Genomic DNA, 19,540 nt, shown 5'->3' with positions numbered 1-19,540 from the left:
CTCTCTCTGGCTCTCTCTCTCTCTGGCTCCATCTCTGTACCTGTCAACAATTTTTCAGCTCATTTCATTCTCTTGCTCTTCTCCCTGCTGTTCATTCTTCCTCAGTTTTAATCTTTTTCTCATTTGCTTAGAACTGTAACACATGTGCTTTGGATCAGAACGTAGATACAAATGCAATGTTTTAGACCCTTAATTAAGTTTAACTACATTGGAACCATTTCACTAAGTCATCTGCTAAACTAAAGATGATTTGGTTGTCTTGTTAGACATAATGTGCTTTACTAGCTTGAGGGAGCATTGGGGTAGAGTCGTAACACCTCTTGATATTGCCTCTGTCTCCCACTCTACCCAGGATGAAGTATATATGGACTGGCCATATGTGTGCGGTCGCAGCCTATGGTGTGTGTGGGACGGAGTTGTGGACTCTGCTTCTCAACGCGCTCCGCTGCAACACTAAAGTTCTGGTATGAGCTCACAACAGCTGCTTCCGGCGCCACACATCTGCTACACTGATAGAAAGCTATGTCGACTATATAGACTGATGGTTGCTTTGTTCCTGACATTAACTTTTAAAGCTGCTGCAATCTATTGTTTGTATTAATAATGGTTTTGGATATTGTTGCCCATAAACACAACTCCAGTGCCAATGCCAAAGCTGCACAGTGTCTACTATATACCGATCAACATTATGACCACCTGGGCACCCTGGTTCTGTTCTGCAGCCCCAGACCAACAGACTGCTCTGCACTGTGTGTTCTGACCCCTTTCTATCAGAACCAGCATTAACTCTTTCAGCAGTTTGAGCTACAGTAGCTGGTCTGTTGGATCGGACCACACGGGCCAGCCTTCACTCCCCACCTGCATCAATGAGCCTTGGCCCCCCATGACCCTGTCTCCGGTTCTTCTCCTTCCTTGGACCACTTTTGATAGGTACTGACCACTGCAGACCAGGAACACCCCACAAGAGCTGCAGTTCTGGAGATGCGGACCCAGTCGTCTAGCCATCACAATGTGGCCCTTGTCAAAAGTCACTCAAATCCTCACGCTGCTCATTCTTCCTGCTTCTAACACATCAGCTTGAGGACAAAATGTTCACTTGCTGCCTGATATATCCCACCCACTGACAGGAGCCATGATAACCATATAATCAGTGTTATTCACGTCACCAGTCAGTGATCATAATGTTGTGGCTGGTGTATGTGCAAATAGGCAACTGTTTGCAAACACATTTGGTCCATTAAATTTAATAGGTGACATTTTCAGCCTGTTCTGTTGCCCCCAGATGGCCAAAAAATGGTTATTACAGCTTTGAAAATATTGCTTTTAAGTTGTTTTTAGTTGTACTGATCCCGTGGAAGAATCTGCAACTGAAAAGCATTCAATGATAACTAGGGCTGAGTATTATCTTATAGGTTTCAGGACAAACACAATGTCTGCTTTTGAGTATCAATACTTTCTAGTATTATAGAAGCATGTTATGCTATAAACCCTACTTTCATTTGACAAAATATGCTAAATACCATAATGCATTAGTATCTATATAACAGGAGGAACCTTACTAACGTTTCCTAAATAAAATGCAGTGCCAAATAAGTTATTATTCAAATCTAACTTTTTACAGTTGACAGTTTTTCATAGTCAGTACTGACATTTTGGTCAGTATATAAATATTGAGGTTCTAGTCACAATCAACATTATGTCCATCACCAGTCTCCAATGAGCATGACATTGATCTCTAACATCATAAGACACTCTTGGAAGCTGTCTTATTTTCCCCTTCTCTAGAATTTAATTCTGGTTTGTCATGGAGGTAAACCATGAATGCTGCAGAGTGTCCGCTTGCATTTGAATCCACAGCCCTCCACTGTGGACTGGTGATATCATTGCCACTCAGGCCACTAGGTGTCAGTGTGGTCATAACATGACAAGAAGATGGATCAGATAAGAAATGATACTTGTAAGCAGTGCTGCTCTGTCTGTCGGTTATCTCTGTGTTATCTCATTCTGTGCTTGTCTTCATTTTTAGGTATATCTCTGTCTGACTCTCACTGTCTCTGCCTCTGATACGATTATATTCTTCCATTTTATTATAACTGTTTTCTCTCTCATTTTGCAGTTAAGGCTTGTCAGATATGCAGTTCCACTGGTGATGATTGGTTGCCTGTATTACAAGGTATGCCATTTTCTTGGTGGTTTATGTTCATCACTGCATCGACGGTCTCATTACAGAGCCGAGCCAGTTTGTAAAAACTGTGCAACGATATGAGTAAAGGAAAATGCCTCAAATGGAAGTTGTGGAAGAAAATGATAACAAGCAATTGGATCATAACAGGATACTAAAATGATTGCTTCCCTTTTATTTATTTTGCCGTTAGAAGAGTCTAAATGGCTGTCACATATACTGTTATATTCAGTGCTGTAATGAGATGTTATTTAAGATATATCAGTAGGTTTGATACTCTGTTTCACAGCCTTAATGAACACTAACACATGGTTTTCCATCACTTGTCTCTGTTTCCCTCTAGTTCTGGCCTAAACTAATGGAGGAGTTATCAGAACTGAGGGAGTTTTATGATCCAGACACTGTGGAGCTCATGACCTGGATTAGGTACACGCAAACACCCACGCTCACTAATCCAGAGCACACATCAAATTGAAGCAAATCTGATTAGCTTGTTTCCGCAGATCAAGTTTTTCTTTGCCTGATGTCCTTGATTAGTCTGCGTGTATACGTGCGTGTGTGTGTGTGTATACTTGTGTATCGGCACTTGTTTGCCGGGGAGTCTGGCCCGATGAGTGATGAGAGCCGATGGGTCCCCATGAATAAGGCTTTGGGGGTGCTGGAAAACACCCAGCTGTTGGCAGAACTCTAACCCACCTGAGGGGTCTCTGGGCTTTTGATCAAGAGCATCACCATGATGGGATCAGAGATGGAGCTGTGATTTGGAATGGCTCCGCACTGTGTGTGTGTGTGTGTGTGTGTGTCTGTCTGTGTGTGTGTCTGTGTGTGTGTGTGTGTGTCTTGTGTGTGTGTCTGTGTGTGTGTGTTTGCAAATCTGTGTGTGTGTCATTTTCTGGTCTTCAGGTTGGATGTGGGGCCTCCTGTTGGCTTAGCAGTCTATATAGCATACCATGTCACTATGCGTCCACATTGTTTGGCACATCGCATTACACCACCATTACCAGCCTCCCATTTTTCTTGTTACTTTTGACCCCTTTTGACTTCATTGAGTCAAGCAGAGTGATTTTGAAATTATTAATAAATGGTGAAACACCTATTCACCAATACTGCTCAGCATTGGTGAATAGGTGTTTCTTTTTTCACATGGGAATATAATTAAACAGCAACACAGCTGAACACCGGTGAACATTAAGATAGGGTTGCAAGATAGAGAGAACTAAAACTGAAAACTAGCTTCATTATTACAATGTTTCCAATTTTTTTGTTTTGTTCAAATGTCAATTTATGCACCAGTTCTCAAGGAGCCCATTCAAGTCCAACAACAAAGCGTTTCACTTTTGTGACCAGAAGAATTCACAATAGCAATATTATCGCAATATCTATAGAAAAAAAAGCTATCAGTCAGATTCATCTTTAACTTTTGTTTCTTTTTTAGCAAATTTACACTCAACTGTAACGCTGGCAACAAGTGTTAAGGTGCATTACTGCCACCTATGCTGTTGGAGTGTGAACCACAGAGCAGGAAGGGAAAGTAACGGAAGGATTTAAGAGGTACTGGATTATTTACATGATATTATTTTTAGTATATTGTTAACACAATATCAATATTTCCTTTTTAAATATCCCAATAATCGTCAGTATCGGTTTAATGCAACACCCCTACTGTGAAGAGACGGTAGTTTATTTGTTAATTTATATTTAATATTTTGCTACATATTATAATAACATATATATATTCTCATCTGCATACTTGAATAAAGAAAAAAATATATAATGTGTTTGTTTTATGTACTGTAAAGGGGTTCTATGTAACTCTTAGTTAAGCAGTAAGGTATGGCAGCTGCATTCTCTGTAAACAAAGCCTGTTGAATGTGCTTTAAGTATAGCACATCAAACATGCGTGTATGAAAGGCCTATTAGAAGGCCCTTAGAGTAACTGGGCTTTATTAATTATTGAAGGGAGATTCACATATTATTTTGGAATTCAATGAGCATGTATTAAATGTTTTTGTTACTTGCACATTTTCATCAGTATGCAGTTCGCTGTGTGTGCATGTGCTGTACTTGAGAACAACCTGCTGGAGGGTTTTCAACAGCTGATACAAATGGTTGGTAACATTGCTTATTGCTATTTTGCACTAAAGTGTATATCTTAGTGGATTTTCTTTTTTACCCCAAAACTTTTAGTGTAATTGTTTTCTTCATGTTGTTAAATCTTAAATACATGGCCATAACACTCCACTGGAAGAAACCGCTAATTAATAAGCATTAAAGTACAGAATTACTACCAGTTTAGATTAAGGTCTTTCCCACAGATAATCACTGTAGTTCACTTCTATTCTGAATAAGTCATAATTCAAAGCTCATTATTTCCATCCTATCATCATCAGCATGATGACACTAAGTGGACTAGATGGGATTTTTAAGAAATGGCCAATTTTGGTCTAATCCTATTAGACAGATAGTGGAATGGCTCAGAGAGAGGGAGAGAGAGATGGATAGTGAGACAGAGGAGGAGAGGTTGGGATTTTGAATGTATTTGTGTGTGTGTGACACGGGTTCCCTTCCCTCCGGAGCTAATCCCATTAGGCTCTGAGGATTAGGGGCTGCCTAGAGTTACCTTGGTTTGGGCTGAGAGCGGGGCGGAGCACTAAGCCTCTTGCTGCTGCGCTAATTACATTCCAGATGAAAGTGTTAAGATGGGGAAGAGGGTTCATCTTACGCTGTATTCTCTAGTTGACTGAGGCCGAGGATATTTAGTTTTTTATATGGAAAGATCACTGGGGGATTCTCAAACTGTGGCATAATGAGGGGCAGAACAGAGGTAGATACATGCCAGACCGGCTAGTGTGTTTATGTAAAGCTGTCAGGGAGCCATTGTGGTCATTCTAGCTGCAGGGGATGTGCTTCATGTGTGAATCATGTACCAGTGATATGTTCCATCAAATGCTCAGAAAAGGGTTTAATGGTAAATGGACCTGTACTTTTATACCGCCTTTCTAGTCTTCCGACCAAACGCTTTTACACTACGTGCCACATTCACCCTTTCACACACATTCACTCAGTGATGGTAAAGCCCATCAAACAGAAACTAACTCATTCATACACATTCACACACCAATGCACGGCATTGTTGAAATCAGAAGAAAAAAAAAATGTTGGTCTTTTTTGTGCTTCTGTTGTTAGAAGGCTAGAATGTCATTAACATGGATAGAAAATTCAGGTTTGAAGAACTAAGGTGTAGGTTAACGTGATAAAAACTGGCAGATGTTTATCTGTACTACAACCATGATTCACAAGTTTCCAGTTGGTAACAGCAGCAGCTCAGCTGTAGGCTGATACTGTTTAAATGGACAGTCAACAAATCAATAGCAATGCCTGGTCGTTGCACTGCCTCCAACTCTGAGTTATAGTTGTGAGTGTGCCGTTTTTAAAGTCACCAATATCGCTCCTGTCTAACCCATGTGCTCTTCGTCTCCGCTTCTTCCTCAATCTGTATCTTCGCCCTTTTTGAAATTCAGATTTTGCATGCTTGTGCTGCAAAAGCAGTGTGGTGTCAGTCAATGAAGACTGATTTAAAAAAAAATGAAGAAATGAATAAAGAAGTGATGATTAGCAATAGCTTCACTGCCCTGCTCTCTGACATATGAACTCAATGTTGGGCGTGAAGAGTTGGAGGCAGCGCAAGTGTTACATGTGCAGCATAGAGAGGAGCAGCTTAAGCTCAGGCACATGGTTCATATAAACTGTCGCCTCTCAGACTATCAGAGCTCACAGATAACCACAGTTCAGTACCGTCACTGCACTGCACACTGCTGCGCACTGCAGGCTGTGGCTGGAACAGGGAACAAAGCTCAAATGTCACATTTCACAGTACAAATGAGAGTCAGAAGGAGTGAGTATTGCATCTTAAACGTCACAGTTGAAATGTTACAATTGAAAAGTATTTGTTAGGTTTGTATGATGCTCTTAGAAATACATCATGCACAGTATAATTTCTTCTTGTTCTTCGTTGGCACAGAAAATTGGACTCCATATGAGCCAAAAATATAGAATCAATCAATCCCTCCTCTGTTTTCTCCAAACAAACAGCACTCATCATACATATTTCACCAAACATAGAGGTCATCTGATAATGCCAGTCTCGCTCGAATCTGCCTCTCAGTAGTCAGAGCTAATAGTTATTGTTTTGAAAGATTACTTGTTTTTTTCCTATCCTCCTGCTCCCCCCTCCTCCTCTTCTGGGTCGAGATATACAGTCTGTGGTCGAGAATTATGAAGGCTGCAGTGAAAATTATTAATGAGAGCTTTGACAGCAGTTTTGCTGCAAATTCAGGAGGCTCATCTAGCTACTCAGCATGGAGACCCATTCAGAGAAGGAATGTGCCCAAATGAAAAAGTCAGCATATTTGACTTTGTTTATCCCACAAGTCCTCACTCTGACACAAGAAAATAGGTTGTTTGTCAGTGCCTTCTAAAGGACCACTGTGACCATTCCAAAAATGAATAGTATGAACATGTCCTGCCACTTCTATGGTGGTATTCAGTTGGTTGAAATTTGCAAAATTCACCAATAGATTATTTCTACAGACTGGTTCTTATAGTTTATTTTACTCTATTTATCTTTCCGAAGGACTTTTTTCAACTCCTTAGTTTTCCATGGTGATGGGAACTGTTAAAACAAGCCTCTGTGAAACCTGTACACAGGGTCTGTGGAAATTCCATTGATTCAACATAGTATTGGACTGGAGGCATAGACCTCAGAAAATAAAAGAAATAATCAGTATCTAACTCCAGCTTGTCATACACATTGTTTATTTTAAGTGGCCAATGCTGTTTTTCTGATATTGGCAGTTTCCATTGTTCATCCTGTCTGGCTAAAGGTTAAGCTCCTAACTCACATGAGGTCCCCAGATCATTCTAGTCCAGTGCAAATAGGGCTCATCACTCTCTCCCTCTCAGTCTTGTTTTGTAGATCTGTCTCATTGTGTCCATCTGTCTATGTAATTAAAACAAATTACCTTGTCCATTCTTAGGACACAAGTGCCACTATTCATCAATCTGTCCCTCAGTAAAAAAATATTTTTCGGCTCCCTCTGTGTAAGTGTATCCTCGCCGTTTTGTTGTTGTTTTTTTTACATCATCTGCTTGCGCTTTCTCTGACTCTCTCCCTTACTCCCTTAATTGTCTTCCTGTCATCCAGCTCCTTGTCGCCTTTTAAATTGTCTAAATTAGCAGCATTTGGCCTCATCCTTAAATGGGGGAAAGTGCAGCTCCGTGTGTGTGATCTGTGTGTGTGTTAGTGGCTGTCTCTGAGTTCTAACTCATCCAGAGGCAGTTCGACTTCTCAATCAGAAGACTTCCGTTGGAGATCTATGGCCTGGCACGTTCATAAGAAACCTCCCGATCACTTTCTCAGTCTCACTATTAGTCATCATCATTTCCACTCAGTAGCACTTAACTCATGGTGTTTGGTAACCTCACATAATTCCCAGAGTACAATGGAGAGTATGCATTGATGTCACATTTTACCAGAGACCATAGCCTCATCACAGCTAAAAATAGATAGTAGCTAGATAGTGTTAGACTGATCAAAATCACGTGGATGTCAATGGATACTTCGATTGTCTGAGGACATGTTTAAAAAAATATTTTGCTTGTATTACATTTTTCATTTAGAATAATTTATATTGTTTCTCTTCTCTTCTCTTTAGTCTTCAACAGTCTGTAAAACTGAATTCAGAAAGAATTCAGGCTTGCCTTAGCCATAGTCTATTCAATAAGAAGAGATCTAGGCAGACAACATAAATAAAACACCTGTGTGGGGGTGGACCATGGCAGGGCTTTAAGTTAAATGTGAATTAGTTGTGTGTCTGTGTCAAAACAAGTTGTGAGGAGAGCATAGAGTTGTTTGAGTCCTTTTGTGAATGCAGGTGATAGGTTAATCTGTTCTGAAGGAAAATACTGGCATGACTCTTTAAAGAGCCTTTGCAGTTGTTATCGCAAATATCCATAGCAACATGAGAGTGTAGGCAGTCACTTGTGTTGAACAGTAAATAGAGTATGAACAGGTGGATTTGTCCAGATTGTATTCATATAGGCAGCTTGAGACATTTCTTCTGTATTGTTTAGATGCTTTTTAGGTCATGCGTTGTCATTCTGGAGAAAATGTTTACATGCTTTAATGTAGGGCTGAAGGGCAGCTTTCCCCGTTGCCATGGTTAATCAACGTCCAAATCAGTTATCAAATGATTGTTTTTGTGTGTGTTTTATTTAAGACCAGTTGAAACCCAATCCGGTTCCTCTTGAGTGGTGGAGACTAAAATGTGACCATTATCTGCAGCTGGCTGTTGTGAAGCACTTGCTTTGCATCTCTGCCTCATCAACCAGTGCACATATTTCTCATATGAACAATGGACGGAGTTGCCCCCTCTCACTAGAAATACTCCATTTGGTTTAGGCAAGGGTTGACATCTGAGTAGAGCATGCAGGAGGAGGAGGACTCATCCGTAATGATAACTGTTTTTACACCGATATCAGTACTACATGTATTTAGATATATATGCAGTATCAACAAAAGAGTGGAATGCAATATATAGCAAGAAGAAAACCGTACTAAGCAGCTACACCCAACAACATGCCCACTGGTTCTCTCAGAATTGTCTGTTGGAGACATTGTACTATAGGGAGCTGTCCAGCACAATGAACATGGTCATTTGATCCACTGTCAATATAAAAATATAGAATTAAGCAGTTTAATGCTATTTATTACACCTTTCTGCAGAAGTTACAATGCCTTTTTGTGGAAGCAGACTATGTTTCTCAAAAGCAAAAGAATTCCGATATGGCAGCATTGCATTTTATTATAAAAGATGAATCATTAGATACAATTCAATTTTATTTGTGTAGCGCCAATTCATAACAGTAGTTATCTCAGGACACTTTTCAGTTAGAGCAGGTCTAGACCGAACTAGAAGGGAGTGGGTAAATCCCAGATGCCTCTTTGTTGTCTTTCAACTGCTCTTCTCTTTCACTTATGTTTCTCTTTCTTAATGTTGCTCTCTGGTCCCCCCCACTACCCACCCCATTTACCACAATTAATGTCATTATTTCATTTTTATAATGTCAGTCGGGTGCGTGCCAGTGCCCTCTGGCATTTATATATGGGAATATAAATGTGAAACTAAATGTAAATCAACTTGAAGATGGAAGCTATTCCCTGGGATGCAGTGAGCGATTAAATTCACACACTCACAGAGAGAAAAGACAGGCAGAAATGGAAATGACCCACTTCTACTGCAGGTCAGGAGGCCAGGACATCAACCCACACATCCACCCGAAAGCATGTATGAATACACACATTGATACCCCATCGCACACGCCCATGTGCACGTCCGCTCCAACGAATATATTTATTACACACATAAAGCTAGAATTATTGTGCTACACACACATACTTTACACACAGGGCATATAATATGTACAACAGCCTTCCTCTGTAACTGGACTGTAACCAGGGCATATATAGCTATAATGGTGTTACAGTGTGCGCTGGTACTTCTAATCGGCGTTGGAAGCTTCCTCTTCCTCTCTGTCTGTGAATCTGAGTGTAACGATTCAAATGATGTCTATAAGATGGTTAGTCAGATGTGCTGCTAGATCTTTTATGGTAGAAAAGCATTGCCACGCTGACCTCTGTGTGTGGGTAGAAGGATTTAAATGCGTTGCTTGTGACCGCGCCCAATGTTACACTGCTCAAACACCGCAGTGTTATATTGCTTTTGTGATCTGAAATGTTGAGCCCTCGGACAGCAGCAAAAGGAGGAATTCGAGCTTTTTATTTCTTCAAGAACCACCATGGCTACCTGTTGAACATGCTGAAGTGACTTAAGCTGCACTTTCCCTCATGTTCTGGCTACAAAAATGTCTAAAAAAGGTCCAAACATTGGCCACTAAAAGTGTATTTTGGTGGTTATTTTGAGAATCATTGTTAGAAGGGATATTTATGGCTTCTATTCATGTGTCTAAAACTCTCTCTTTAGATACCATCACCTTATTATATTCCATTTCTGCTAATACATGTTACACACTGGACACCACGCTAAACTAAGATGGTGAACATGGTAAACATTGTACCTGCTGAACTTCAGCATGTCATTATAATTGCACGTTAGTGTGCTTGCGTAGCTCAAAGCACCATGGTGTCAAATTACAGCCTCAGAGATCAATCTATCAGTCTACAATTTATTTTTGTACATTTTCCTATCAGGAATCTGCTACAGTCCTACCCTATAATCTGTGTGTGCTTGACATTCAGGTTTCATACTGTCACCACAAGACCAATATTGAGACAGGGTTGGGTCACAGAGCTAGCACTATAATCAGTGTCCAGTATTTTTAGCTCATGCAATCAGCTTTGTCAATCCTAGCACTGTCTTGTGTGTAGGCATGAGTTTAGATTAAAAATGACCCCGAGGTAAACATTACAGGTAAGAGATGTGTGTCTGTGTGAGTGTGTTTTCATGTAAGACGTTGTAAGTCCTTGTGCCTGCAGATTTCTCTGTACCACAGTAACTGCACATCTTTTGCCATCTCGATGCAATTTAATTTGTCTGTACAAAAAATGTTTTTGTATTTGGTCCTGATGCAGATAGCTGCTGTCCTTGAAGCCACATCCATGGAAGAAACGTTTAAATGCTATCAATATGTCCCAATTATTGCAGCAAACACAGGAAGCAAAAGCATGTGGACTGAATAACAAAGTTTGAAAATAAACTAAAACAAAATTCAATCAAACTTTTTTGATAACTGCCTGCACCTGTGAATATCCGCCAAACTTTTTTATCTTCAAACCACAGAACATCTTTTTTACTTTTTTTATTTTTTTAATACTTTTTTCCCTTTTTGGCTCTTCTCTTGTTTAGCACTCACAAAGCTCTAAAACACAATGTAGTTCATCAAAAGCTTTGTTATGGTATATATTATCTATATATTTATTGTGGTGAATTATGGGTCCTTTTCTCTTCTTTCTCTTTCTGTTCACGTCCACAGCACAAAGACCCCTAAGCAGACTGTATTTGCAGGCAGCATGCAGCTGCTGGCGGGCATCAAGCTGTGCACAGGCAGAGTTCTCACCAACCACCCCCATTATGAAGATAAAGACCTGCGGGAAAGGACCAGACAGGTACTGTAGGCTGCAGTATATTGTCAGACATACACAGGGGTGTGGACACCACCAGAGGGGCTGCAGGATAACACAAACACAATAAATGGACAATTTCAGCTTAGAAGTTAATAGATGGTAATTACAGTGTCGGTTATACAAGTGAGTCATGTTGATTTGAATGCCAATTAGCAGTATGGGAGTCATTACTGTGTGGAGGCAGCACGATTGCATACGTCAATGTCAAAACGCAATTAGACGCAAATTTGCCCACCCAAAACTCCACAAGCACTTTAGTTTTGTCCATTGCTGGCTAGCTTACAGCTAATAATTTTTTTTTACAGTTAGTAGATTGAGGCAAATAAATGTAAATGGTAAAATTTGTGCAAAGGAGAACATTTGCTAAATATTCTGTCAATGTAAAATATGTGATGGTGGAGTTTTATAGCTATGATTAACACTGAAGGGAGTATGTAAATTAGTAGCCAGTAGGAACAATTGGAGGATATATGTGTGAGGACAGGTACATTTTAGGGAGAGGGCTTTAGATCTCGCCATAAATTAGTTAAATGACCACACTGTGTTGTCTGTGTCATCTCCCAAAACTGCTCTTTTTTTTTTACCAACTTTGAATATAGGACAGTTTACCAGTGTTCCTGCTTTATTTTTAGTACTGATCTTGAATGCATCAACTGGTTGGAGAGTGATTCACTGAAATAGTTTGTTTACATTTGAAGCATTCATCCATCATTGCTGCTCATTTGCAAGTTGTTAGTTCACCAGATTGTTGCAGATTATTTTAGTCCAAGACCCAGTTTCTACCAAAATACCAGAAACTCGCTTGGCACTGCCTTATAATTAACCCACTCCTTCTACCTGTGCACCATGAGCTTGTGGATGTGCAAAGCAAATTTCAAGGTCAGGAGAAAGAAAACACAAAGGGTCGAAGCGCTGCTCATTGATTGCTTTGAAGATAAGGTTGTCTCATAAATCTTAATTCAAGGTCTAAAATTATTTATTTTTAAAAATGGTCTTTGTTGTTAAGTTGATTGTTATTGTGTCTTTCAGATTGTCTCCATTTCCTATCTGCTAACCACGAGTTTGAGTGCAGATATTTCAGAACACAAAGTATACAGGATGTCTACTTTATTCAGTTTTCCAAGGTGTTTAATTTTCTTTACAACAGGTGTAACTACTATGCTATTCAGTGATAATTGGCATTTTAAAGCGTTTGAAACAAAGTTTTTCTTTCTAGCCCTTAAAGAAAACCAAAAACACATGAGCAAATGTGTGAGGAATGGATTAAACAGTGTATTATCTGCTCCAACGGAAGCACTCATTCTCAAAAGCTTGTCCTTGATCTACTGTGGCTTGGATTGTACCTCATTTACATGTTGCTTTGGACAAAATCTTCTGCCACATGAGTAAATGTAAAAAAGCATGCCTGACTAACTGTTGCCAATGCATAGGAGCTCATCGTTAACGATATATATTATTTTTGTGGTTGTGGATGAATAGTACTTGCTCTGTGTGGAAGCTGGATGCAACTGTTAGCAGCTCTGTTCTGCTTCCACTCCCTTTTTCTGCAAACCTTTTTTCTTGTTAAGTTAAAAGTAAGAACATACGTTTTTAAATATGAACAAGTATGTAAGCGAAGCAACCAAATAGTGTTATTTTAGAAAGAATATTAGGATGTTGGTAGCTTTAGCCTCAGTGTTTTAGCTCAATACTATGTAGCCAAGTGCACATCGAAGACCCCTTTTACAAGACTTTTGCTTTAAAACAAGTCATCCAGACAACTTTTTAAACCAACTCATGGAACTAACCATAACTTTATTATTATATGTATTTTTTTTTATTACCAGATTCTATATATGTCAGTCACAGTTGTCATTTCAGATGGTAAAAGAAAGGCTAGAAATAATAAGCCTGTTTTTGTGTGTACTGCTGGTGCCAGTAGCAACATAGTGACTGCTGTTGTTCTTGAAGAACACGCAGAGAAAAATATAATTGTGTAATGAAATGATCTTTGTAATGAATATAATACACAATATAACAATATAATACATAATAAATAAATAAATAAAAATGTGACTGTTCGTGTAATAGAGGAAACTGTCCCGCAGTATCCATTCATTCGGCTGTATGTGACCGTGGTGAAATAGGAGGACAGTGTTGTTGGGATTAGTTTTTTGGCGTATTTTAAGCACTGGAGTGGTGTTTCTATCGATCTATTGGCTGCAATCTTTTGTCCTCGAGCATTCAGTGGACGATTCTCCTAACCGACGACTGATGTGTGACAGCTCCGACTGCCAGGGTTGCTATGATTTCCACCTCCTGCTATTTTCCTCCAGACCCTCTCCTTTCTGCTCCCGACTCTATATTCATGGTGTCAGTGAAACCCTGAAAAACTGCAAGTTTTCACTCAAGTTGAAACATTCTCATCTCAAGCAGATCTACTCTCTCTGCCTAAATTTGAGGTGCCCAGAGCAACATTTCTTGTTTGTCTCTGTTCTCATATTTCTATTGACTTTGTTGCAACTACACTGCATCTAAATATCACTTAATGCTATAAAAGTTCAACTGAACAGCAGCACTCACTCTTTTTAAAGTTGTGGTTTGTGGTCAGCTAAGGTGTAAGGAAGAGTGTAAGTCATCTGACATCAAAACACAACAACAATTCAGAACATTGCCATTCTTCAGTTTGGTAAAACATGCTGAATGATTCATTGTTCTGGGTGTCTGTAATTCACATTTGACAAAACAAAGTCTCTTAAAAACCTGAAAGTCAGACTTAAAATGAGTGAACCTTGTGACTTGCCATAGTAGTTAAACATGTCTATATATATACATGAACAATATAGCTGAATAGCCAGCCAGCCAAACTAAAACATTGCTTATATTATCATCAGTTTCTTACAACTTCAGTTGCAAACCCTCGACTAACAGGGTCTTTGAGGGTCTTGAGGAGGAGGATGTGGACTGGTGCATAACCAAAGTGGGCCGACGGCGCATTTCTCTCGCTCTTGTTTTTGTAATAATGATTTCTCCCGGTGCTCCTGATGGCCAGTTCATCTATGTATAACAGTGTTTAGGTGTACTTAGACATTATTTGATGCTTTCTTTTGTTGCCGTTTTATTGTCGTGATATACAACCTTTCAGACATTCAGTCCGAATTTCCAGAACTTGCTTTTGCTCTAATGACAGCCTCTGTCTTACACAGAGAAATCTGTATTGTGCGACTGCAGCTGAAGCCACATTGCCTCACCCATCCGTCTCACTTAGCTCTGTGCTAATGTCTTGCATGAGAGATCAGGGAATTGTCTGAGTCTAGATGGGGGGCCAGTGACCTGCAGTGATTGTGTGAATGAATATGGGATCAGAAGATGCACTGAGTACAGTGTGCATCCATTAAGTGACTTGAGTAGTAAAATGGAGTCTAAAAATGCTGAGCTCCAGCAAAGGAGAGATGAATGGTGACGCTAGCACTTAAGTGCATCTTAGTAATGTATGTGAGAAGTGTTATTAGAGAACATTGTTTTTTTTTTTTTGTTTTATGCTAATGTGGATTCAAAAGGTTTCCACTGTCATTAATGGAGGAAACCACTTTTCAAACCAGGCTGAGTAAATGAAATGTTTCCATTTGATTCTGTTTGTTTTATAAATTCAATTGTTTGTTAAAAGGCATAAAAAAAGTTTTCATAATGTTTACATTTTTTACATCGTGTATTCACAATTATTCTTCCCTTTGACCTGCCGTGCTTGTCATTATTACATGCTCAGCTAGTAGATTGAGTCATTGCCTGATACTGACTGGATGTTTAGAATTTGAAATACAAAACTTGACATCCAAAAACATTGATTACAAAACAAACACACATATGACTGATGAAAAACACTGCAGAAAATAAACGCAGCTATCATTCGTTTGTTTCTGCCTCTGCTTCTGTGTGTCTTCCTCGCAATGAGCAGAAAGTAATGTGTGGGTCATCTCTTGGGTAGCCAAGTTCATGTTTTGCCTCCCAGCAGGAAGTGGGCCATGCTGAGCCGATGGCGAGGCCTGGGCTTAGCGTGGAGCTCATTAATGATCCACGACACTGGTGCACGCCTTCTGGGCTGTGAGTGTGTGCATGTGTGATATTGAGGAGGAAAACTGTGTAAATGCATTTAAAACATTTGTAAGAACCTTAATGATGTTTCCAGTTGTTTTTTCTTTTCTGGCCTTCATTTTCGTGTCACTACAAAATAATTCATTAGTGGGCAAAGTGCAGTTATTTTCTATATACATGCTTTGTTTCTTTCTTTCTGAATTAATTCAGTTGCCCAGCGGGCATGCATCGGAATTGGGAAGCAACCATTGAAAAGTTTTATTTTTTGTGTTATATTGTGATTGTAACACAAATACACCTTCATAAAGCTTCATGTACAGGGTTTCCTAAACAGAAAAGGTGGTGCTTTAAGGATAACATTTATAATTTTCCTTATCGACAATAAATCCCATGAAAAGACCAAATCCAACAATGTGTTATACAATGGCTATTTTATTTTCTAAAGCTGTAGATTTTAGCCATCAGGATGAAATATTGCATTTGTTGGGGACCATTGTGGCGATTAAGTGAAATGTCACCCAGTGCAACAGTGTGTCTTTTCATGTTATGTGTTTTTCATAGTTTCTAGACGATTGAGCTCTATGGCACAGAGGAATGACGCTGCATTCATGTGGTGTCAGAATAATTGGTAAAACGAGTTCCAGACTTAGAAAATTCATGTGAACGCTCCCCCAAATGGGAACAACTGGGAAAGTCAAACATTTTAAGGAAATGTTGGGTTGATGGTAATAAATGTTTTGGGTTTTTTTTTTAATTAGGTTGTAACCATTAGTTGCTGTGTAGTGTGACCTAGATTAGTTATTTATTAGAATTTGAACAAGTCAGGTAAAGCAACATTTTATTGGTTTTAGGGAATGTACTGATACACAATACTAATACAAAGCTTCAAACTGTTTCTGCATACTTTGACAGCAACATAAATCTTATGAATCTCAATAAAATACAAGCATCCATGTTGTTTCTATGTAACGACTTAGAGGTAAGTCAGAAGAACAGAGCAAATGCATGGACCATAAGATACATCAGGATGTGATGCACACACAATCAACTTGTTGGTTTGTGTCTTTTAATGCGTTTTGTTGACAGTAAGAAAAATATATCACCAGACTCCTTCATTCAGAGTTGAAGCACGCAATATGAAAGCCTCTGTGCGCTGTGCATGTAACAAGCTGGGACACGGATTACCTTTTTACAAGAGTTTTGGGACATTATTCTTAAAATAACAATTCTAAAAATAAAAATAAAAAAGTTCTGATTTGCAGCTACAGCTAGTGTTATGAGTGTTCGAGCCACTGGTGGGACTGCAGACTTTTTGTATTGTAGGACAGTTTTTGCTCCGTCACCCCTCCCTCTGTTAGTAACCAGATCAGATTCTGTCACTCCTCACTAGAATTAATATCTGGAAATGTTTGATTAGTATAAGCTGTGAATCACTGTGGACTGACAGAGCTCCATCCCCAGACTTTACTTCCTCTTCCTATGCATCACTGCCTCGTTAACTCGTTCATTACTGGAGTGAGCAGTAAACTGATATATCTGACATATGAATTATCATCACATGGTGGGATTGCTAGCAGAAAGTAGCGCACATGCCATGCACACAACTCTTTCCCATGTTTTCCTACATACCTTGCATAAATGTCATACTCAGAATTTGGACATTTAAATAAAATGGCATTGGTAAATATCGTGCCTGATATAAGTAATGGAAGTGATTCTAGTCACAGCCAAGGTCTTCATTTGTATAAACTTGCAAGTTGGTTTGTCACTGCAGTGTTTCACTCCTTATTTAAACCAAAACCCCATAAACACCTGTAAAACAATTCAGTATTGCAGCACTTATGATTTGCATAATTTGTCTATTTAAATCTGCTGTTGTGAAAAAGTTGTATTTCGTCTGCTACAAACGAAAGATGAACCATAACAGATTTCAGAAATCTGAGATCTGTTATGTTTAACACTTTTGTGTTTTGTTCTCCCCCCTGATTTTGTTTCACTCATAATTGTTTTCCTTCAGATTTTTCCAGTAAACATGTTATAATTGAATCTAAACCAACTTTCATCAAAACTATAATTCAGAAAATAAATGTGCCTGGTAATTGCGTTCCAGGAGAGAGGTTTTCTCCTTCCAACAATATTGGTGTTAAATTAGGAAGCCAGATGATCTTTAGGCAAAAAAAAGGCAATCATAAAATCCACACAAACCTAAACTTCACTTCCAATCTGTGTGTCTGTGTTTGTGTGTGTGTGAGCAGGTGTATCAGGTGTATGCTCGCCGCTCCCCGGAGGAAGTCTACGACATCCTGAGGGCCGCCGGGGCCGACTACGTGGTGCTGGAAAACAGCATCTGTTACGAGCGGAGGCACAGGCGAGGCTGCAGACTGCGGGACCTGCTCGACCTGGCCAACGGACATGTGGGTGGCATTTATTTAACATGACTCATCGAGTGTGTGTGTGTGTGTGTGTGTGTGTGTGTGTGTGTGTGTGTGTGTGTGTGTGTGTGTGTGTGTGTGTGTGTGTGTGTGTGTGTGTGTGTGTGTGTGTGTGTGTGTGTGTGTGTGTGTGTGTGTGTGTGTGTCCGTGTGTGTGTGTGTGTGTGTCCGTGTGTGTGTGTGTCCGCATGTGCCCGCATGTGCCATACCCTCTGCCAACTTCTGTGACTGTGTGAAAGCTCTCAGCCTCCGCACAGATCAATAGTCTCACTTTTCATCTGCACGTCACTGTCTCTCACTCTCTGCCTGTCGCTCTCTTTCATTCTTCTTACCACTGCCACCACCCCTCCTTCCCTCCCTCCCTCCCTCCGTCCGTCTGTCTCTACTTATTTTGATGTCGGATGCGGCGCGCTGGCTATTTGGATTACCAGAGGCGAGACCAGCTTCAGTCTGGCTGTCTAGCTCAGTGTGGTGTAAGACACATGAAACACAGACTTGGTGCGGGTCTGTGTTTGTGACGGCGTAAATGTCACACAGCACACACATCTGACATCTAGACAGGTTTATTGAGGGAACGTTGGGTTTACATCTGTCTGTCCTTTTCTTTCTCTAACACTTTCTTTTGTTTTCTTTGTTTTTCTGTTTTGTTTTTTTACTTATTTCTATCTGTCTTTTCTTTCTTGTTTTCTTCAGTTATTTTTCTTTCTTACCCTCCATATTGTCTTGTCTTTCTTTCTTGTGAACCACAGCCTTCATTCCAAAACCTCAGTTTTAGGACTACACATAAACTGGAATGTACTAATAGCAGAGAATGTTGGCAGCACTTTTTACCTGCCCCGTCTTCTCTGCCCGACTAAAGGGATCAATGAAAAAACCTTTTTGTTGTTTTTACATATTTTATGTGTTCACGTTAAGGGTTCTTCTTTAGTATTTGTATATGGAAAATGTAATGAGTTAAACACTTTCTGATTTCTGAAAATAAAATTGTGGCCAAGTTTGGCTTTTTAAGTCCCTGAAAACTTAGTTTGAAATCTTTCTCTATAATGTAAAATATTCATGACTATATATGCAACAATCCATTTCAGTTTTAAAAAAAAAACATCCTTAGGTATTATTAAGAGAACTGATCAGGACTGCTTCATCAGGACTGCGTAGGTGTGCTTGGATCCGATTTGACTGACAGTCTTCTGGAAACATAAGCAATCATGTTAGGATTAAAGGCATTCTAAGTAGGACTTTTTCATTGCTGTTTGTGAACACACCATTTAAGTTGATCTCCTCTTCCCCGGCTCAACTCCTCAGCCACTGCTGTGGTCGAGAGTGACCAAGGAAAGGGAGCAATGTGTCAGATAAAAAAGCAGTGAATTGGAGAATGAAAACATCTTCAAATCATTTTCTGACTGTTAATACAGCAGTTATTTTCCAACGCACCTCCACACAATCCTGCTGAAGGTGTGCATTGCCGGACTTTGTGTGAATTCAGCCGAAGCTGTGCTGTGTTGTGTGTTCTTGTGCAGCTCTTTATACATCCACAGTCTCACATAGCCAGACCGAACTCTACGCTTTGTTTCAGCGCTGTGCCAGAGCTAGAGATACATCCATGGCAGACAGCAGAGGAGAGACACAGAGACAGCGATGTAACATTGTTCTCTG

At 39.7% G+C, this 19,540-nt stretch overlaps 1 protein-coding gene across 5 annotated transcripts in view; it reads left to right on the top strand.

Annotated features, from left to right (window-relative positions):
* Positions 1-19,540, top strand: part of dpy19l3 (dpy-19 like C-mannosyltransferase 3) — a 58,838-nt gene that overhangs the window by 33,682 nt on the left and 5,616 nt on the right. For 4 of the 5 annotated variants that reach the window (XM_051380627.1, XM_051380626.1, XM_051380628.1 and 1 more), the window contains 5 exons: positions 353-464; positions 2,117-2,173; positions 2,526-2,608; positions 11,234-11,366; positions 17,711-17,869. In XM_051380627.1, the coding sequence (XP_051236587.1) occupies positions 353-464; positions 2,117-2,173; positions 2,526-2,608; positions 11,234-11,366; positions 17,711-17,869 (544 nt within the window). Of the gene's footprint in view, positions 1-352; positions 465-2,116; positions 2,174-2,525; positions 2,609-3,617; positions 3,872-11,233; positions 11,367-17,710; positions 17,870-19,540 lie in introns of those variants that run through there. The other variant, XM_051380629.1, reaches the window with a different exon arrangement.

The sequence above is a fragment of the Dicentrarchus labrax genome, unplaced genomic scaffold, assembly GCF_905237075.1.
Source record: "Dicentrarchus labrax unplaced genomic scaffold, dlabrax2021, whole genome shotgun sequence".
NCBI lineage: Eukaryota > Metazoa > Chordata > Actinopteri > Moronidae > Dicentrarchus > Dicentrarchus labrax.
The sequence above is the reverse complement of the archived record's forward strand: the minus strand, read 5'-3'. Positions and strand labels throughout refer to the sequence as shown.